This window comes from Canis lupus, chromosome 3, assembly GCF_003254725.2.
Source record: "Canis lupus dingo isolate Sandy chromosome 3, ASM325472v2, whole genome shotgun sequence".
In the NCBI taxonomy this organism is placed as follows: Eukaryota; Metazoa; Chordata; class Mammalia; order Carnivora; family Canidae; genus Canis; species Canis lupus.
This window is the reverse complement of record NC_064245.1, coordinates 63,884,710-63,907,675: the sequence shown is the minus strand read 5'-3', so window position 1 is coordinate 63,907,675 and position 22,966 is coordinate 63,884,710. Positions and strand designations below refer to the sequence as shown.

At 39.4% G+C, this 22,966-nt stretch overlaps 1 protein-coding gene across 11 annotated transcripts in view; it reads right to left on the bottom strand.

Moving 5' to 3' along the window:
* LDB2 (LIM domain binding 2) overlaps positions 1 to 22,966 on the bottom strand; it is a 376,014-nt gene that overhangs the window by 64,407 nt on the left and 288,641 nt on the right. For all 11 annotated transcript variants that reach the window (XM_025437952.3, XM_025437955.2, XM_025437959.3 and 8 more), the window contains exons 3-5: positions 18,850 to 19,022; positions 11,543 to 11,665; positions 8,803 to 8,886 (exon numbers count right to left, since the gene is read on the bottom strand). In XM_025437952.3, the coding sequence (XP_025293737.1) occupies positions 8,803 to 8,886; positions 11,543 to 11,665; positions 18,850 to 19,022 (380 nt within the window). The remainder of the gene's footprint in view (positions 1 to 8,802; positions 8,887 to 11,542; positions 11,666 to 18,849; positions 19,023 to 22,966) is intronic.

The following is a 22,966-nucleotide window of genomic DNA, read 5'->3' as shown; positions in this document are numbered from 1 at the left end:
GACTTATTCAACAATACCAACCAGAAGGTTATAAATGGTATTGAAAACACCCAGTGACATTACACCCTTGTAATAACATTTGTACTGGAAAGGGGGCGTGCCAGTAATAGGGCACACGTCTCAGAGTCCTTCTTGCCTCCTTCCTCGGTAGGTATTAATCAATCGCTTCTGTGTTTTCTGATCTATCACATGACTTCAGAATGTAGGTGTAGAATTCAAGGCCATGACCAACACACAGGAGATGATAAATGGGATGAGGCTCCCTTGGCTTTCTGGTGTCATAGTTTAGAGTTAAATGTGCTTTTTACATGCATTATCATTTCAACCCTCACCTGTGATGCAGTTACTATGATTCACAATACCTAATCACAAAACTGGGGCCCCAAAGAATTAAGGCAGCTAATGAATATGATACAAGAAGTAAGAAGCAAAAGTGAAAGCTAAATCCTGATCCACTGCTCTCAGATAGTAAAAGAAGGGACTGGTATTTATTATGCTCCTTCTGAGAGCCAGACTTTTATAAACCATAAGTCATCTGATCTTATAACTGGTGCCAACCTGTGAGACATTATTCTTTCTGATTTCCAGATAAGGAAAGTGGGGCTTGGAGAACTGAAACAACTTGTTCAAGGCCAATACAGATACAAGGGGGAGAGGATTTGAACCCACATTTCTCTGAATCCGAAGCACATTTATTTTTCTTAGCACATGGACTCCACGGTCCAGCCTCTGCTTGCAGACAGCACTGCCCAGAGCAGGACACAGCAAAGGTGTTCAGAGGAATGGTATTAATGACAGTGGCAACTTGAACATGAATTCAGTGCTCGATATTTAGAGAAATGATTAAATAAACACTATCCTAGCACCACACTGGAATATTTGCCTATTATAAACCAATAATATGATGACTACGTAGAAACATGCAAAAGTATTTACCAAATAACATTAGGAAATCATATGTATACTGATTACATTTATGCAGAAATTATGCATATGAATGGATAAATAGTAAGAAGAAACACAAAGAAAACATCTTTTGGCTGGGGTACAGGATAATAAGATGTTTTAAAGTCACGTTAAGCACAATGCAGAAAAAAAAGTCTATGGATCTCAGCTTCAGGAAAATCTGGCCAAAGAAAACAGACAAAAATAATCACCCATTAGGGAATTTGTCTTCGAGATTTGAAAGAACACTATTTCCAAAATAATGAAAAGGGTATAATGGCATTTAGAGTAAAAATTAAATAGTGATTCAGAGCAAGTGGAAGTTGTGATATTAGAGTAAAAATTTCACATTGGGAACTATGAGAATTTCAGGGGGAATTTTGCACACTAGAGATCTGGAGGCCCATGCCAGGTTTTCCTTTCATTTTCTCAATGTATTCAAATTTTCTGCTCTTTAGATTTCATGGTGAGGTTCTAGGTAGTGATTTTGAAAATCAATCACACATTTTTCCCCCTTAGACACTTGGGCAAGTGAATTCATCTGAATTCTATTGTGTTTGGCGGGGGTGTGGGGGGGTAGGGGGGAGAGTGTCATTCAAAATCTAGTTTCCATTTACCAAACTCCCATCTAGCAACCATCCATTCAGGAGACATTTACTGGGTGCTTATTGTGATCTACAGCTTGTGAGGCTCTGGAAACACAAGATAATCAATCTGTTGCTATGTATGGAGGAGATAGATGAGTGGAGAGATAGTTTTTATGCAGGACCTATCAAGAGCTAAGCAAGAGACCATGTGCACAGAGCTCCAGGAGTAGTGGGGAGGGGCAGCTGCCCTGGGTGAGAGTCAGAGAGAAAGTCTTGGAGGAGATGAGGCACAAATGAGTCCTGAAGGATGAGAAGGAGATGGCCTGGGAATACTGGATGGGGAGAGAAAAGTGGGAACAGTGTTCTAGGAAGTGAGACAAGTCAAGTTGTGCTATGCCAATGCATGGAGGCAACAGACACACAACACATTTGAAAAACTGCCAGTGGTTGTGTGACTACAGGGTGACATGTGAGATGGGGAAGGGATGCGGGGCAAGGCTGGAAAGCAGCAGCGGTCTAAGCATGGAGGGCCTTAGACAAGCATGGTGAAGTAGAGCACTCTACTCATGCACTAGAAACTGTAAACAGTCCAATATAAGTCATATGCTGAGACCAACAAGGAAGCGTATCCTCAAGGATATTAGGAGAGGAAGAAGTTCTGGGATGACTCAAGTTCCAGCTGAGGGGGGACTATGAACTGTAAATGGGATCTACTTGTTCCAGTAACTTCAACTCCTAGAGAGATAGAGTATATCTTATCCATTCTTGTCAACACCCTTATTGTTGACACATAGTAGATGCCACCTTTTGTTCCTGGCACATAGTAGATGCCACCACAATAGAGCTCTTGGTTAAACAGTTGACTCAAAACTTAAACAAACAAACAAAAAAAACAAAACAAAAAAACCTTGAAAACAAAACCAGAGTACCTTAGATTCTTGAGGATGGAGACAACTGTACAAGCCAATGTCTCCCTGCAGTGTATTGAGAGCATGCAAGGACCATCTCCTCTATTGTTGATGTGAGATGATTGAAAATACCACATTCCACTCATGGTATCCTGGAAATTTGCATCCTGCAGGTTTTCTTTAAATGCTTAAGGACATAGAGTGCCTGGGTGGCTCAGTTGGTTAAGCGTCCAACTCTTGATTTCACCTCAGGTCATGATCTCGGGGTCATGAGATTGAGCCCCACATAAGGCTCTGCACTCAGTGTAGAGTCTGCTTGAGAATCTCTCTCTCCCTCTCCTTCTGCCCCTCCCCCTGCTTGAATGTACTCCCTCTCTCTGTCTCTCAAATAAACAAATCTTTAAAAAATTAAAAAATAAAAGTAAATGCTTCAGGACATGATTTCTGCATTGCCCACCCCCCATTCTCTTTGTGGAATTGAAATGAAATTGACATCAATTATTTCTTTTTCAGTTTGAAAATCAAATTCGTTAAAGCTAGTTAAATTTAGAAAACAGTTAACTGCATTCAGTAAACATTCACATGCAAGAAGTGCTTATAGGAAATTTGAAGTGATGGCAATTTCAAACCCTGAGTGAGAAAGGGCTTTCACTCTGATGAAATAAAAGCCAATAATTTAGGAAGAAGGACACGGCTGCTGAGTACATTGTCAGCTCTTCTCATAAGCTCTGAGTGCAAGGGAATCCAATGAACGATTTGACTTTTCCCAGTGACCCTCACAAAAAGCACACTTGGCAAATGAGAAATAGGACCTCCGCATGCCTCCATCTCACTAGAATTCAATAAAGGTGGTATAATAACCCATTTTCCAGATTAGGGAATTGAGGCTCAGAGAGGTCAAGTACGTTGTCCAGGGTCACACAGCTAACAAGTCTCTGAGTACAAACACATCCTCCTGTCTGTCTGGCCCCCAAACTCAAGTGCCAGCATGAAGTGCTTTCCCTTGTTATGCTGTATTCTTACTGGAGCAAAACTCTCTCTAGAACTGTGGCACTCAGTTCAGTCATACATTTTGGGTGATAACACCTACTTTGTGTTGGCACCTAAAACAAACTTAAAACTTACATTCCAGCCATGTGAAACTGTCTCGAGTTCCCCAAACCCACAACTTTCTCCATCCTTCTCTGTCACCACTTGTGGTGAACTTTCTGTTTAGTGTACCTGGGACCACCTACTCACCTTTCAGAATCAATTCAAGGGCCATCTCCTGCTTAAAGGTTCTGAGCCTCCCATGTCCAACCTCTAACAACCTCTCCCTGCTTTGTGCTTAGCTGGACCTAGGCTGTGGGATTAAATCCTAACTCTGCCACTTATCTGGTCTGTGACTCAGTCACAGTTACATCTCTGTGTCTCAGTTTTCTCCCCTGAAAAATAGGACTGAAAAGAATCCCTTACTCATAAAGTTGTCATGAGTATTAAAAAAAAAAAAAAAAAAAAAAGCAACAGCATTCCAGCAAAGTACCTAGCAACAGTACTTGGTACACAGTACCTAGCAACAGTACCTGGCACATAGTAAGTGCTCAATAAATATTAGCTACTCTATTGATCACTGTATCCTGGGCAGATTTCTCTCCCAGTAGATTTGGTTTTCTTTTGTAACCGATCTACAATGACCTCCTTGAAAGCTATGGAGACCTGACACAAAGGAGGCCTGTCTAATAGATGCTTATGGAGTGAACAATGAATAGCAAACAATGAACAGTGGATCTGTCGGGAATGACAAGGTTGCACAACCAGGTCTTGTTGACTCAGATGCCCCAATACTATCAAACTGCACCCTGTCTTCCTGTGGTTGCTGAACTGGATCTTTTCCTGACCGTGCCAGGCAGATAGCAGGACTTGCTGCTTTCTAGCAAACATGGCAAAGGATGTGTTCCTGAATTCCTAGCCCTTAATTCTCTCGTTTCCTCACTAGAATGCACTGAGCGGTGCCATCATCCTACATTGGGAAACAATCTCCCTCTCCAGGATTCGATGGACATGTTTTGTGAAATGTGGAGGAGGCAATGACTCCTCACTCTGCAGGCTTGTTCCCAGCCCCAGCTTAGGTAACTACCACAGGAACAGTAATCCCTGGCCTATACCAGAGGTCACTGAGGCAGGAAATGTGACATCTCATCAGAGTCCCATCCCTATTCGGCAACCACCAGCTGCTGTTCCACTGGGACCAGAGAGCCAGGCGTCATCACACTTCTTAACACAGAGCACCTCCAGCCTTGTTATGCTGGGAGGAGACAGGAGGCAATGCCTGGCAATTTGACAACTCAAATCACATCTGTTCTGTTGTCACTTCAAAAGCATCAGGTCACCAAAGTTCCTTCCAAAGTGCTGCCAGGCGAGTGTCCAAGTACGGTGCCATCATCAGCACTTGCAATCTCAAACCACATGCATAGTGCTTCACTTACTCCTTCTTCCAATGACCAGAGCCCCTCTGTCAGCTCTGCAGCGCCCCTGACTGCAAGACCTTCATGAGAATGATTCGGAATTTCATGGCAGTGAATGAACCTGTATTGGCGAAGCTAGATGACTGTAATTGCTTACTTTCTGTAGTGCTTAACTGTGTTACATGGAAGACACAGCATATTGAAATTTCAGATGTCTGTAGCATTTAAAATCTCTAGCCCTCCTTTCCAAAGAAGGATGAATCAATTAAAAAAAAAATTGTCTGCTGTTTTAGAAGACCTTGGATTAATACTTGCCAACACACATTTCTGACCTCTTTTCCTGATCTGGGTGTGGTTTTGGAGCTCCTCATGAACTATTTAAACAATACCTCAGATAAAGCCCTGAGTCTTCAGGCAAAGGCCTGGCTCCTCAGAAAGATCTTAAAGATCCAGGTCTTAAAGAAGTTTTATAAATTAATGGATTTGGTGATTGCTCAGCTGTCTTATGAATATCAGATGAAAAGAGCATTAAGGAAATCTTTGATCACAGTTCTAATCCAAAAAGAAAATCCTTGTTTGTCATTCTTAGTAACCACTAAGAAGGCCAGGTCTCCTCATGGAAGCCCATGTGCCCGGTTTTGGGAACTGAGTGTAGGGTTCTGTTCAGACTTGACCTGCTAAGTGGCTCACAACTGTTTGAGTTATTGCTGGAAAAGGTGGCTTCTATCTGGAGACCAGATGACCAGCTCCCCAGACTCCCCCAAGCCCTGTAGGTCTTTCCTTGTCAGTACACCTCACTGGAACTGTGGCTGACCGTATTCCACTGGCCTCACCCAGCCCAGGAAGGGGCCACATCTTCTCCACATTGAAGGCCCAGCACTTGGCATAAGGCCAGGAAGACAGAGTGGGCTCATTGAAAGAGTACTGAACCAATTGACAGAGGAATAAGTGACGGAGGGAGTAGACAAAAGGAAGAATAATGGAGGCAGGAAGGACAAACAGCTGCTGACCCAGGATGCGTGAGCAGACAAAGTAAAGGAGTGTTAGGTGGACCCAGAGTGAAAGAGAGCCAGATGCCATGTTGCTCTCGATGGTTCCAGTATGAACAGCAATGGTGGGCACATAGTAGGTGCTCAATAAATTATGAAAATGAACACAACAGAGTGCCTTCTGTCCTCAGACCCTGTGCTAAGCCATTTACATGGATTAATCTGTATGCGAAACCTTACAAGCAGCTGTCATTACTTTTGGCAAAGTGGATTAAGGACCCAGTGATAGATGGTGCTGCCTCCCCTGTCAAGGCAGGAAAGACACGATCTGATTCCTGTCAATATCATTGTCTTCCCTTCTTATTAGGAAGGCAGCAGAGGTCTGTATGAAGCACAGATTCTAGAGCCAGAATGCCTGAGTTCAAATCCCAGTCCAGTCACATGGTGGTGTGAGGCTGGGTGACTGAGTTCACTTACTTGAACTCTCCATGCCTGGCTCTCTTACATGAATGGTGTTAATGCACGTGGACCATTGCGAAGACTAGTGAATTCAGGACATGCTGTAAATGCCACTTAAGTGATAGCCTTTGAAACACTACTCCATATTGCCCAAACCCACACACATCTTCCTTACATATCACTGTTGGGAGATGGGTTGGTACCAATCCTTGCCTTTCTCCACTTTTGCAGATATGATCTTCTCAGTCTTTGTGGGTTAAAATCAGAGAATTACAGAACATGGGAACCAGGTGGAACCACCTTGTTGACCCAAAGGAGAAGGTCACCATTTTCCTGATGATAATAAGAGGAGCTAGGGAAAGGGGAGGAAGGAAATTTAGCATTTATTGATCTGTGTTAAGTGCAGCTAAAAGATGTAATAGAGCATCTGTCCAGATTTTACCAGAGGGTCAGTGACCAAGTCTAGGATAGAATCCAGAGTCCCAGATTCCTATGTAGGGTCAACTGAGGACATATAGTATAGAACCTCTCTATCTGAGGAAAGGCATCTTCAGATAGCTTAAACTAAACCATTCATGGTCTCTCACAAGATGAAATGCCTAGCAGGAGACAGCAGCCTTCTGAATTCCCATGGCTAAAGCATGCCATAGACCCCACCTCTCAGGCCTTGCCACCCACTTCCACTGTGCCCACGGCCCTATGGGGGCAGTTCTAAATGCAGAAATTGTTTGAATGAACCTAGTTCTAAATGCAGAGCTTGTTTGAATGAACCTAGCTCCAGCTACCCTAACGGGAGCTCTCACCTGTCCACCCACCCTCCTGGGCAAACTCTGGTTTCTCTCTGAGCAGGGACCACAGGACCATTTACCAGAGAACAATCTGGTTCAGGGCTACCAAAATGGTGGTAGTGTTGGGGCAAGGTAGGAGTGGGGAGCAAAACTGACTCTGGCTTTTACCATACCTGGATTTGGATCTAGGACATCTAGGCTGGATGGAAAACAGCTCTTCTCCCTGTACTCAAGAGGGGCACACTACTATGCTTATGTTTAATCCTTTTAGAGGCTTCTGGCCTGGTAGCCTGGCCAGGCAGTTGCTCCAAGACCTGGCTCCCAAGTTACTCTCCCACCTGCCTCTCCTGGCTTCTCACTCCATGTTCCGGATCAGTAGCCTGCTTGGAGTTCCATCCCCTAATCTAGACCCCCTCTTTTCCCTCTAACAGGAATGACCTTCCTGCCTCCTTCCCCTGGTTTACCTTTATTCATTCTTTCACATTCAAGTCAGGAACCATCTCCTCCACAAAGCTTCTGTGATGTATTCTTCTGGGAGGTCTCCATTTTGTACTCTCATAATTCCAGTTGGAAACTTCAATCATTGTTATTTAGGATTTTGTATATAATGTTCTCTCTATGGGTCTCACCCTCAGAAGAATGAGATTCTTGATAGCAGGTACCATGAGTTTTGTCTTTGAATCTTGACTGTCTAGCCTAGGGCCTGGCACATGGCAATAAGTGCATGACTTGGAAGCCTTTGTTCAAATCCTTCTTAATTCACAGAAGAAAAAGTCTGACCAAAGCATTTCAGCATTTCGACATATGCAAAATGATTGTATACAGAAGGTTGGAAACACAAAACAAAATCACAAACTAGCACAGCACTTAGCGATAAAGAAATAACAGCACGAACTCCATTACGAAATGGACCAGAGAAGTGGCCACACAATGACAATGAGGGAGCTCAACGACTCAGAGGCAAAAGGATGTGGAACATGACCACTGACTTTCTTACGGAGTCTGGCAGATGATGCTTGCTTTATCAAGGAAACCATATCCTCTACCTGCAACATAGTGACTACAGTTCTACACTGCAAACTGGTGTGTCAAGTGCTTCCCTTTTAGACCAAATAGAGAAGCTATAGTTATCATGCAGACAGAGAATTTTGCCTAACTCTTTATTTAAAAACAAACAAACAAAACAAAACTGACTTTATATCCAACACAGAAAATCTATTACATGTTACACAGAGAGTATTCCACCATTGGAATGAACTTTGGGGGACCCTCTCTGGAGGGCACACTGAGTCTTCTCTGGGACACTCCCTGGGTGGAGATGTAGAGGCAGTAAACTCAACAACAGTACATCAAAAACGAGACAACTACAAGGGGCATAGCGCCAAAACATTGTATGAGCAGACATTGCTGGCCTTTGAATAATTAATTCTAAGAGTCATACAAACAGAGAGAGAAAGTTCAACCCTGACAAAGTCTAGGTTTGCTGCTTTGTTAATTAAACTCCAACCTCCATTGAAAACACACACACACACACACACACACACACACACACACACATTGTAGTGTAAGATACACATATTGTGCTATATTACCTCATTTTAACTCCTTCATTCAAGATACATATACACCTCTAAAGTACTTTTCAAACTCACCAGGAAATGTGATTATCCCATTGGTCTTACCCTGAGGTAGTTGAGGGTGAAATTTGTTAGTCCCATCCTGGTGATGTTTTTGGACAGCTGATCCAGGACCTGAGGATCTTGTGCCTAAACAGGAAAAAAAAAATCACATATCTTATCTCTGCAAGATGGTGCCAAGAAAGTCTCAGACTGGGCTACAGTTGCTAAGAAATGCAATCTCGACACTGTTGATTTTTCTCAGAGGGGAGGTTGCTGGAGATAATTTAATTTACATTTTGAAGACACTTGCATATAATGGCTCAAGGACATTTTTGGATCAATGCTGCAAGATCTGTTGCCAGGTTGAACCAAAATGAGGCAGGCATGCTTACAGTTCTTGGGAGAAACAACTTTACTTCCTCCATGAGCGGCCCCCATATCTTCAGGAGGGGAGTCATTAAGCCCTGCCAGGACACTTCCAAGTCTCAGGCACTCAGCAGAAAAGGCAGAGCCTGTGGACTTGGTAGGGCCAGGCTTTAGTACTGGCCTTTGTTTCCTGTTGTAATACTGTTGTGTTTGACAGCTTGGAGTCCAAGACTGTATTTGAAAACTTTGCCACTTCTATGAAATTACATATATTTCATAGAAATATATATATATATATATATATATAAATAGATGTTCTCAACAATTTTCATCCTGCAGGACTGTTAGGGTAAGCATCACATTTTCCAAAATATCTGCCACATTTAAAAGGGGGATGTAATGTTCCATGGGCTACCCCAGATGTTCTGTTGGGCTACCAAAAAAAAAAAAAAAAGAAAATTCTTTCTGGATTTCATTGTGAGGTGAATATCTTGGTTGATGCTCTTTTTTTCTGTTTGTCTTTCCTTCTTTCTGAACTGGTAAAAACATATTGGAGCTAAACAGAGAAAGACTCTGTAAACATCCTTTTGTCTTCATGTCTGCAGTCACAGGACTATCTAGGTTATTCTAACACTTTAATTTATTCTTTCCTGTATTTAATTTTCCTCATAGTCATGCAACCAATTGGCTGTGGTATATCAATAAAAAACTGAGTTTCAGAGAAAAGAGTCAGAACTTGTCATTTCTTGTGTCAGTTTATGGGAAAGGGGTCTTGTATGGACATGGAATCAGTGTTTATGGGACCCCTTCCACATGCCAGGAACAGCTGGTTCTATAGATACACATCCAGTAGTTATGGCCAACATCATACGCATCAACTCTGCAGACAGAGGACAGGATAATAATAAACAGAAAGAAAGATGTTACCACTGCTGAAGCTGCTAAAAGCTGGTCACCACTACTTAAGAGGACCAACTACGTGCCAGGCACTGTTTTACAACCTTTACATGCATTAACTCTTAATCCTCAAACCAGTCCTCTGAGGCAGGCTCTACTACTGTACCTATTTTATAGATGAAGAACTGGAAGCCCAGAGATGCCATGTCACTCACCCAAGGTCACACAGGGACAGGGATACAAAGGTATGTGGTCTCATTCCAGGGCCCAGGCTCCTGATCACTACCCTCTGCTGTCTCTATTTTGAGAACAATACTCCAGGCTGCTTCCAGGGGAGAGGAGGATGTGAAATGGGCTTCGAAAGTGAAGAAGAACTTGGGGATATGGAGAGGCAGAAAGATTGGACCAAGGGAGTGGGGTGTCACAGCACAAAGTACAAGGTCAATAGAAAAGGGAGAGATTGGCTTAACCAGTAGGGCGGAGAGGGTCGAGGACAAAATCCTGAGGAGACAGACTGGAATTGGATAGTCAGGAGACAGATGGCTCATCAGCTTGGGTTTTGGAGTCCTTACCAGCTGAGTGGAAATCTTGATTTGCCACTTTCGGGCTGAGAAACATGGAACAACGTATCAAGCCCAAGCCTTGGTTTTCCTACTTCTAAAGCAGGGATAATGATCCCATACCTCTCTGGATTACTGGGAGGGTTAAATTGAATGTGTATGTATGCTTAGCACAAGACCTAGTGTAGCAAACACCCATTAAATATTAGCAACTCTTATTGTATTCTTTTTTGACTGTACAGAGTCTTAAAAATCAGGCTCATTAAGTCTGATTTTGCTCCAAAGCTTTTTTTTTTACAGAAACTGCTGCATCATGCATTATGGAAGAGGGATTTATTTACGTCAGTGTCTTTGACGCCTTCAGGGACTGCACTGAACTAGCTCCTACCAAGTCTTACCTCTAAAACATATCTCCAGATTGGCATCAGATCTGGCCATACACCTAGTAGGTGTTCAATAAATTTGATGTGATTTATGGTCAAATGAAACTGAGAGAACCCCAAATCATCCGCTTCATTCCAGCACCATGGTTAGGAAGGATATTGACACAGATCTGAATTATGTGAGCCCCATGTCTTGTCAGATGGTCCTAATCAAAACTGAAAACTGTTTTTCTTACTTCTTGTTTCATTTTTTTCCCTGGTTTTACATAAGAGGTTTAATAGCCCAGCAGAGCAGTACTTGATAATGACTCAGTGGAATTTAAGAAAAGTACAAACTGTTTATTGAGGTAACCTCAGTTTGGAGTTTAAAATAATAAAGTATCAGAAAAAAATCTCACAATGCACCAAACTCAGAAACAAGGTGGGAGGGAAAGGCCTGTGGAATAAAATGGCTGAGGGGAAAACTCAAAATTGAGAGTTCATTACCCAACAGGTGAGGACTGCTGGTATTCTTTCAGAGAGAGAACCAGACTTTTCCTCCTTGAGTAAATGATGGGGGAGAATAAAAGAGAGTAAAATAGTGTTGAAATTACTTACATGCATGGCTAGAATGCTCCTTGGGACTAACTCTCTGTATTGTCTAATGGTAAAGTGCCATGTTTTTATTCTCATGAGATCATCAAAGGTGAACTCCAAGATCAGTCTGCCTTCTGTACATACCTAGAAGCGACAAACAACACACTCATTTGCTGTGCACTTTGTGAACGCCACATTTTTGTAACTCACACGTCAGCTGCTCAGCATGGTCTCCCTGACTGTCTTTGGGCAGCGCTGGATCCTCGCAAGGATGTGACACAAATGCTTTACCCATGGCACACTGAGACAACCATGAGCTCTAGAATCCATGGGTTCAAAAGACAGCACAGCTGCTTACTGGCTGTGAGCTAATAGTAACTTGACTGGTTGCTGCCAAAATTCTGTAAGCCTCTGTTCCTTCAACTGCAAATATGGGAACAAAACCTATATTATTGCAGTATTATGTCAAAAGCTCCTTGCACATGATGTGTCTCTGCAAAACTCTCCCACCCCTTTTATCTCTGCTTTCATCATCCTTCTACCATCGTAGTTTGAAATCTTGTTCTAATCATGGTTGCCCTCCTCCTGGAGAAAGTACCTAATAAAATAGTTCATGCTTAAGTGTGTCTTACTACAAGTTTACTCAACCAGAGTAAGTTTTCATTTTCAGGGACAAATTCTAGAGGGACAATGTTTAAAACCCAAGGCTACCGGGATCATTTACTGGCATGTGGAAAATGGAGGCATGCTTAGGATATATTCCTTCAATCACATCCTATCAGCAGTCTCAGTTTCTGCTTGCATAAAAGGCCAGTCTTTGGGGGAGGGGGCGGTATCTTTCTCAGAAAAATATGTATTATTAATGAAACAGAATTTGCAAGGCTCTTTTCCTTGACAGGATGATCATTTTTTTTCTTCTTTTGATATTCAGATCATTTTCAGCATGTAGTTTCTATTTAATTTACCTATTTTATTTCACTGTTAATGACTTTGAAATGGGAGAAAACGCTAAGCAATTGGACACTACTGATCCTACTTCAATTAAAAAATAGGAAGTAGTGGTAGCATATTGGTCTATTTTAAATAGTTACAATTGATTATTCAGTCCATGTTTGCTTTAGAGTAGACAGAGGCTTTTACATCAGAAAGTACTAGATTCATCCTAACTCTATTTTTTACTTATTTTGAGACTTGAGGAAACCAAATAAATTCCCTAAGTCCCAGTTTACTCATCTTTAAAATGAGGATAATACTAACCTTGTATGGGGTTGCTAGGGAAATATATGACTGAGAATGCATGTGTAGAGTGCCTGGTATGTACCTAGCACATAGTAGGATGGCGGTAAATGATAGCTCTAAAGATAAAAGAAATGTAACTAGTGAATGCAGAACCCCAGACTAGTGGTTGTCATAAAGTGTTCTCTGACATCTAAGGATCCAGGGATGTGTCTCAGGTGCTCTGGGAAGAGTTCAGCCTCCATCCAGACCATGTGATCCCCACCTATTTTCTCAATTTGACCAGAGCAGCTTCAGGTTCATCGTTTTGATATATTGGACTTCTGATCAAACTTTCCTGGAGAAAGGTTTCCTATGCTAAAAACAAATTATAAAATTTTGGAAATCAATGAACTACACAATTTTTAAAAATCATAAATAACAATTAACTCAATAGGGGGTATACTCATTTCTAAAACTATAGTCCATGAAAATAATTAGCAATTCATTTCAACCTTTTATGAGATATTACCATTTCTCTCTTTGGGAATTTAGTACAAAAGGCTACCATTTATTGAGTTCCAACTATGTCCCAGACACTGGGTTAGGTGCTTTCTATTTACTCTAATTTAAGGGTATTTTCTTTACTATTTTTCTTTTTTTAAACTTTTTTTAGAGAGAGAAAATTTGTGAGTGGAGCTACCCAGTGTGGAGCCCAACGGAAGGTTCAACATCACGATCCTGAGATCATGACCTGAGCTGAAATCAAGAGTTGGATGCTTAAAAAAGAGAGAGAGAGAGAGAGTTGGATGCTTAACTAATTGAGCCACCACATGCTCTGATAATATTTTCTTTAAACAACCCAAATACCAGCACAAGTAGAGTTAGTAATGTGTTGATAGGACATTACTTAAGAAAGATGCTATTGATGTCTACCATTTTCTTTTTTTCAAAGGTCTCAGAAGCACTGTAGGATAATGATAGAAAATCTGGGTGAAGACCTCCAGCTCAGACCCCACTTGCAGACAGAATCCATGGGTAATTTTAGGCATTTAGACACCATGCCCCTAAACTCCTCAGTTGAGTGGTCTTCAGAGCTTCTTTTCTGGCATCTTAGTCATGAGAGTTGTGCACTCTGAAATGGGGAAGACTTTCTTGTCCCCAAACCACTCCTCTAGAACATCCCTACTAGGGCAATTAATTCACCAAGGTGAATTAATTCAAAAGGGTTGCATGGAGATTAAGCCACACAATTCCTCCTGGGGGTGTTAGTATGATAGAAGCCACCTGCAGTGAAAGCTCAGACAAAAGGGTGGTGACTGCAGTCAGCCAGTGACAGCTGAAATATCTTGACAGTAGAGGGATATTTGGATGCTATAATCCTTTTTTTTTTTTTTTTTTTTTTTAAGGAAAGGGGATTATTAGATGTTTAAACAAATATTAGCCCAGTTAAATGTCATGCTTTTTTAAAAAAATCTAATCTATTTGTTTTGTGTTTATGAACCACAAACCCAGGGCAGATGGAGGTTCTGGTTTACTTCTACTGGAATAGAATTTCATAATGAGAAGGTATAGATGTAGTCCTTCTGATGAATTACTCAATTGGAGGATCTGTAATGTCAAGTTAAATTGCATTCTCTGTTTACCATGACATAGCAAACCAGTTGAAGACCCTTCTTGCCATCAAACTGTAGTGAGTCTACAAAAGGGAGAGCTGCAACAAGCCTTGGGCTCCTCCTTTGTCAGCCAAAATCAAGAAATCAGCTTTATCCAGAGCATATCACATGCAAGAGAGGAATCCTTAAAATTGAATCTGAGTTGACTGTGTTGGGTGTTTTCTTTAAGGAAAATTAAATGACTTCCTCAAACAGAAGAATGGAGGAGAATTCGGTCACCCTTGGTCTCCCCCAGGGTAGTTAAACCCATGGCCTTCTCCCAAGCCTTATTTGGCCTCCCTGACTCCTGCCTGCATCATGGAAGTTAAAGGAAACTGAAAGCTTTGTGATTTATTTTACATGCAACAATCAGCAAATGGAATAGAGGTGCCTAAGGGGGGGGAAAAAAAAAAATATATATATATATATATATATATATATTCCTTGTCTGGAAATGGTAAAAAACAGACATAGCTTATAAAGGAGAATTAATATTCTCTCTTTTCAGAAAAATTCTGTGCATTCCTCTTAATCAATACAATTAATGTAGCTTTTATCTAAAGTTGGCCTTTTTTTAAAAGCTGCCTTTCACTTGGAATCCAAAATCAAAAGGGTCCCCAATTAAGAAAACATTTTCTGTTGTGCTGAATTCATGTTACCGTACTGTGAGCTCTGACATTTTGTTTCTGTGGTAACCAAAATCAGCTGATTAGTTGGCATGGCAACAGAAAAGATGTAATCCCAGCAGACACACTCTAATCAATGCCCCCAGCACAGATGGTCTCCGGAGGATCAACAAGAAAGAGGCTGGCAGGCATTCAGCGGATCACGTGCTAGCTTGAGACTAGGCCAGGAACAAGAGAACTAAAAAAGAACATTTCTCAAACTAACCGGTAGCTTTTTAACCCTTTTCTTTCTTTGACTAATTGTAAACCAATGTTGACCATGCTGTTGTATAATACAAATGATTTTCATAGAGCTGTTATGAAAGAAAATGTGTTTTTTAGGTAGAAGTGTTTACTTAGTTTTCTTGGTCTTTATGCATGAAATACTGCTTTCAAATTAACAATTGCATAAAGCTCATTGTATTTTATGTAGAGATACTGCAGATGTAAATGCATAGATATACATATATTAGAGCAATATGATCATTGATATTATGCTAATTCAACTGGAGTTGGAATAAGGGTAGAAATGTATAAATCCTGTTGTATAATGCTTTAGACAGGCTAGGATAGGAATGATGTCAAAGACATGAAAGAGTGTTCATATAGGAAAAGTGGCTGGGGCACTTCCAGAGTATTTTTCTACAGTAATAAATAATTGCATAATAAATAATCGAGATCAGAGAATTAGCTATGTTTATAGAGTAATAAGGGTGTTTGGTAATTAATGGCTGTAACTATTACTACAGTTTGGAAATCTAAAAGTAGCCGATGTGTACCCCAGAGAGGCCTCCTCTCAGCATCTGCCAGTATTCACACCCTCAAATATAATTCAAGGGCCTTTGATTCTGAAAACCTTGGTGATTCCTCTTTAGCTTATTAAGCCTTGTTTTCAGTTTGATTCAAAATTGAATACAGAAAAGAAAGGCTTCATAATGTGTGTTTTAAAACTCTAATTACATATTTATCCATAATCTATAATGTTCCTAGGATCAGGAAATTGCAAAATGTGCACGATACTCCTGAGGAATATTAAATATTACTGTTGATTAGGACTGTGGCTGATTTTTGATTCACCAGTTGACCAAATTTTCATAAAAGCAACTCAGAACCACTGGGTCAAATGCTATTTGGGGAATTAGAGTGTATTGATAGTCTAAATTAGAACAACGTGATACTGCCTTCATATAATGTGCTAAAAAGTAATTCCATGTACAGTGGGCTCCCCTTTAAAAATAAAGCAGCAGCTTCCAGACTATATTTTTCTTTGTGATAGTGTAAGGTCATTAGCTTACTGCTTTATACTAAATAGTCACATTTTTTTATTACATGAAGATGGGTTATTTTTAATTAATATAAGAACAAAAGAAAAACTGGAAGGATTCTTTGGGTAGTATCATAATAACCAAGGGGCAAAAAAAAAAAAAAAAAAAAGAAGAAGAAGAAGAAATTAACTTTTTAGAATTTTCTAAAAATAAATGTGCATAATTAGCATCTGGACTAAGTCCACATAGTTAAGTTGCATTTCCCAGAAAGTGGTATTTTTCATCAGCGTATGGAAATATTCATTATAAGAGTTAGGAAATGTATTGCCATGGAGTAGAGTGAGAGGTGACCTGAATAATTGGAAGTTTCAGGCTGAAAGAGCTGAGTTCAGGAAGAGGTTGCTCTGGTCTTCCTGGTGGCCACCCTGGATGCCTGAGCCAACCATTGCTCCATCTAAGAGGGGAGCATTCCTGTATAAGGAAAAATTGCAACAGAGGAAAACTTTTGCTTGATTCGAATTAAAAAAAGGCACTTTATTGATTCATCAGAAGAATGGGATTTTTTTTTTTTAATTTAAAAACTCATCCTGAATATATGGCATTTTTATCTTCAAAGCAGCTGACTATGCACATTAATGAAAAAACTTTGGCCTGAAAAGAAAGAAATTGAGAAAATATAAAGGACTACCTTTTATCATATATTTCCATGCACATAAAATGTTATATATGTTATTTTAAAATTATTTATTATAAAATATGTTTATATAAAATATTTTACATTTTATAAAAGGGTTGCCACAAAATGCATTTTATTTCCAGTGGCTATAGGCTTTGGAAGTAGCTTCTTCATTATAGCCATTTTATTTAATTCTCATGGATTTCTTTTTTCCCTTAAGGCATAAGGAATTGGTGTGTTTTTCTTGATTACCTAAACAATGCTAAACTTCGACAAAAAACAAAACAAACAAAATAATAATGAGTTAGCAGAGAAAGCTTTTCTCTATGGGGCTCTGACTTCATAACATTTGAAACAGGTTGTGTTATCCATTTGATATGCAAGATTATGTAAATATTTTAGGTCTCCAAAATGAACTGAGACATCGCAGATGAAATCATCCAGGTGATCATTCCTTTCCATGTAACAAAACTCTCTTCCCAGTATGGACTTCTGCGCATTATGGGAATGTTCTTTGTCCTTGATAGGCAACCTTCCTTCTCTGTTCAACTGTTAAAAAGTCAGAAAAAGAAAAACCCAACTCCTGCCCCACATTTAAAATGTCTATTGACACAATCAAGATACCATGAAATCAATGGCATTTGTGATTTGCTTTTGCATTTTATCACCATTTGCTTTGCCTTTGGTTTTTTACATCCTCGTGAGTACTGGGAAGATGAAGCTATACCAACAAGATCAATGGGTACTTTAAATGATAAACATTTATTTTTATTCTTTCAGCAAAACTATACACAAGTAACAAACACATCCCCACTCTTGTAATTTGGGCTTTTGCAATTAACCCTGATCATTCAACTTCTCAACTATAGAGGATCATCATGTGTGTTTTCAACTAAAAGAGATAGCTGCTGTCATTAATATTACAAATTAGTTTCATGTTGAGACTTCATCAAAATGCAATGAACGAATGTGCATTAAAATAAACTTCTGTTTGTCAGATTCTTCTGCTAAATTTTTGTTCTTACTAAGTTTGCTACTTGAGAGAGGACATAAAGGGATCGTCTATAGTGTTCTAGAAAAGTCTTTGCTCAGAGGAATATTCCACATGTTGATTGTCAGTGGATGGGAAGAGTCATAGGTGTAGAATGTAGAGAAAACATGTTGATCCTCTATCTCTTCTCTTTCACTTTACATCCTTCATAGGGACTTGAATTCTGCCTCAAAGGTCATGTTACAGGGTCCTCTACCCACTATCCTCCCCATTTTCTCATAACCAACTTTTGGCTCTACTGTGTTCACTTGGTGACTGACCAACCACAGAACTTTTCAGAATTTGGGGAAATCGATTTGAAACTCTGAATTCCCTAGTTTCATTTATATTTTTATGTTTCTATGTCCCTTAAAGATTACAACTAATTTGTAGTTGGTTGCTTTTTCCCGTTTGTTAACATTTGAATTTAGCTTTAAAAAGTATTTAATTTTAGAAACAAAGCACAAATACTAACCACATAACAACAAGAAAATGTTCTTTTAGCTGTAGAAGTCTTTGTATAACAATCAAAATTCTAATTTAGCAACCTGAGCTTAACAGGGAGCCAAAACTCTTAGTTTTGAGGATCTATCATATTTGACATTCATATGCTCTGTATCACACACACACACACACACACACACATCTTAGAACAGTGTTCACCAAAAGTCTAGCCATGTCACAAACAGAAGAGATTATCTCATAGCAATGCAAGTATCTGAGAAGTGAGAAATCAGTTCAAAGTTCCAGAAGAAAATCATAATTATTATCCTTTAATACACCCACAGAAGAACAAGTCATATTGCTGAGTATGTCCTGTACCTTGGTAAACATGGGCTTCCCATGCTGGGTGACCATAGCACACTGGTCGCAGTCCACTGTGATGGATGAGTTGTGGTATGACTCTTTAGAGTGTTTGAGGATGTAATACAGGTCGGTCACCCCTCCTTCAAACACAGTGCTAAAATAACGAGGGATAAGGGTCCTGCCGATAGCTGGGAGAGAAACACAGAGAAATAAACAATTAACAAAAATATCCATCGGCCCCATGGACCCCACACCATTGTCAGACCTCCAACTGGATACGAGTCATCTCAAGAAACTAATCATACCAGGAGGCAAATTTCTTTCTTTTATTAACTGCCATGACCCCTAGGTTACAGTTAGTAAAATAAAACCCCTAGCTGGTCAGCAAAAATTTGTACATTCATCTCTCCAGATTTTGTTTCCATTGAAAGTCAGTGATGTAAGGATAACCACGTTAAAAAAGGGAACAAAAGTATTAACTACTTTGGATCTCAAGTGTCCTTTAAATGAATATATTTTTTAAAAAATAAAACACATCCAATCTACTTGGATTTTTCAGTGAATTGCTTATAGGCCAGTCATCTAATCATGTTTTATTAGTAATAATAGTCATAATCTAAATTTTCATAATGTAATGCTTTGCAATGTGTAAAGTACTTTGGCATTCTTTAATTGGATCTTCAGAACAACCTCAAGATAGTAGGGAACTGGAACCCAAAAGGATTATTATGCAAAAAACAAAAAAGGTCATTAAGACTTTGTCAAAGTCACACGACTTATAAGTAGATAATTGGGATCTCTAACTCCAAATGTGCAAACATTTACTCTTTTCAATACTATGTCTCCAACTGCTTTACTGCTTGAGAATCTTTAAAAAGTGATCTGGATCTGCATATACAAAGAGGTCCATACCTAAGTAAATATTGATTATTCTATCTGCTTCTGGAGCAGGATATCTTTCTAGAACAAAAGACCAATTTTAAGAGAACCTGATACCTTCTATTTGGTCTAAATTGGTCTCTTTGATTCCATGTGTCCTGTCCTGCCCCATTTTAGTTTGAACGATTGGTAAGTAGCTGTGTCTCTCTGATATATGATGCTTAGAAACACCTAACAAGCCCTTGCTTTAGCAGAGATTTTAAATCCTCTTAAACTGAAAATCCCAACTCATAATATCAGGAATTTTGCCTATGTGCAGATTTTGAGGCAAAGTACTAAAGCACTCTCAAGCGATCCAAGGTTTTTAATAAATCTCTTACATTCGCTATATAATGCCTCCTGAAAGACAAAAATAATATTTAAGATAAATAAATTACCAAAGAGAGCTTTAGTAGGAAAGATCATACAATCTTCACTTGAACATTTTAAAATGTTTAATTTCATTTTAAAAGAATCAATGTTAATCCATTCCATATGGATCTATATCTCTTTTGTACATGGATTTGGAAAAAAAAAAAAAGAAAAAACTATAAAAAGAATATCCTGCCAAACTGTTTTCTGAAGTAATCTCTAAAGAATCCTGCTGTGGATGACTAGTTTCTGAATAATTTATATAGTTGTTATTGCTTCATATTTATTGCAGTAAAATCAATCAACAAGTGTGTATTAAATATTCCAGGATTTTTGGCAATTCCATTCTAAATAATCCTTATGCATACATTTTCCAAATACTGTTTAATCCCCAACAGTGCATGTTCATTTGCTAAATATAAAATTCAAACAAGATTTGAGTCCACCATGTCTTTAAACATACACACAGCCGATATCATAAAGAAAACTTTGTTAATGCGAAAAACCTTATTGTACTTTGCTAAACAGATAAAATTAATTTAATGCATTTCAAATATTCTAACCTAAAACTAATTTCCATAAAACAGCTCTAGTAATTTGACATTTTGGGATCTGTACTGTGAAGAATAAATACAAACCATAAAAATGTAGATGTAGGGTGAAAATATTTCACTATGATTTCCAAGGAATTGTCACATTAAAAAGGTTACTGCAAATAAACACCACTGGATTAGCCACATTATAGTTTATTCATCATGAATCCTGCACCATTTAATTCCTTTGTAGTAGTATCTGCTATATATTATCATCATTTTCATTCATAGAATAAACAAATTGAACAGGGAAAAAGTTTGCAACTTCTTAACTGTAAACCTAAATTTTTAATTACCTCTCCAACCCCAGAAAATGTACAAACTATATAGTAAATATATTTAGAGGGAAATGCAGCTTTGCTTTATTTAATATTTTCTACCACTCTTGGAACTAATTGTGAGAGCTACCTGAGGGAGGTTTGTGTTCAGCCCCTTTGCTTTGTGGGATAGCCCTTACAATTTATTTCCCCCATGGTCTTGTGGGGATTATCACTCAAAAGCTCCACTATCTACTGTGGTAGACAGTTACTGGTGGCCCCAGTGAACCATAACAACAGCATTCACATCTTTGTGGATGCAGTCCCCTCTCCTCAAATCTGGACAGGGCTCTGTGATCCACTTTAATCCACAAAATGTGGCACAAGTGACCTTGTGTCAGTTTGGGGCTAAATGTTAAAAAGGACTAAAGAAACTTCCACTTTGCACTTGGGTGGGAAGCCAGTGTGTATAAAGTTCAACTACTCTAAGACTGCCATACTGTGAGAAGCAGACATCTGGAACAGACACATGAAGAACTTAAGTCTTCCCAGCTGATAACCTCAGCTGAGCTACCAGCAAACAGCCAGCACCAACTTGCAGGAGTGAGGCCATCTTGGAAGTGAATCCTTGCCCTCCAGTTAGCTGGCTCGGGCTGGTGTCAAGTGAAGTGGAAAGGAGCTGTCTCCTATAAGCTTTGCTCAAATTGCAGAATCATGAGTAAATAGAATAAATGTTTGTACTTTTAGCCAGCAAGTTTTTAATGCAACAATGGATAATCATAGTACCCTTCCATCCTCCTATGCTACTAAGATGGGTAAATAAGAATCCTTTCCTGAAAGCCAAAGAGGACAATCTTTCCACTAAAAATGTGAATTATAGAAACATGGAAGCTTGCATAGAAAGGAAAGCAGATTAGAGAGACAGAGAATCTTTGTGGACTGATTTAGGACCTCAGCATAGTTAGGACTGAATCCCAGTTCCATCCCTTAGAGTTCCCGCTTATTTGAGATGTACATCTTGTGCCTCTTTTGCTTAAGAGAGTTTGTGTTAGCTTTCTGTCATTTGCAAACAGACAAATCCTGATTGAGGCTGTCCCACTCTGGCATGGAATGGGGTAACAAACAGTAATGTGAAAAAAGAAGCGATGAGAAAAATGAACTACAAGAGATACCTGAGTCTTTTTGTGCAACATCCTGTGTCACTGAAGGGGATACAAAGGGTGTGTCAGAGACTGTATTAATTTTTCTATTCCTGCTGTAACAAATTACTACAAACTTAATGGCTTAAACTCTCTTTATTGATTATCCCATAGTTCCTGACAATCTGACATGGGTCTTGCTGAGCTAAAATCAAGGTGTCAGTGGGGCTGTGTTTCTTTCTAAAGGCTCTAAGGGAGAATCTGTTTCTTTGCTTTTTCTAGCATTTAGAGACTGGCTGCTTCCCTTGGCTATGTCCCCTTCCTATATCACCCAAGCCAGCGATAGCTGTTGAAGACTTCCTCGTCTGCCTCCCCCTTCCACTCTTCAGGACATTTGTGATTGCACTGGACTCACCCAAATAATCCAGGATAATCTACCATCACAAGATAACATATTCACAGGTGCCAAGGATTAGGACTGGACATTTTTGGGCATCATTATTCCACAGAGGCAATCTTTGCCAAAGAGTTTTTGTTCTACAGGGGAGTATTTACAAAATATAATACACACATGACAAGCAATATATAGATAATGTGTAGTGAAGGGGACAAATAACCAGAAAAAAAAAATCACATGTACTTAAGTTAAGGAAATCACTCTATAACTCATTCATTGATTTCTTCTATAAACATCTACTGAGCCCAGAGTAGGCATAAAGCTCCGTGATAGGCGCTGGATTTTTGTCCCTGTCTTTCAAACTCACTTCTAATAAGAGAGTTAACAAATATGTATCTATAATACAATGTGATAATAGAAAAATGAATTTGTGATATTGAACTCTTTCTTGTCCAG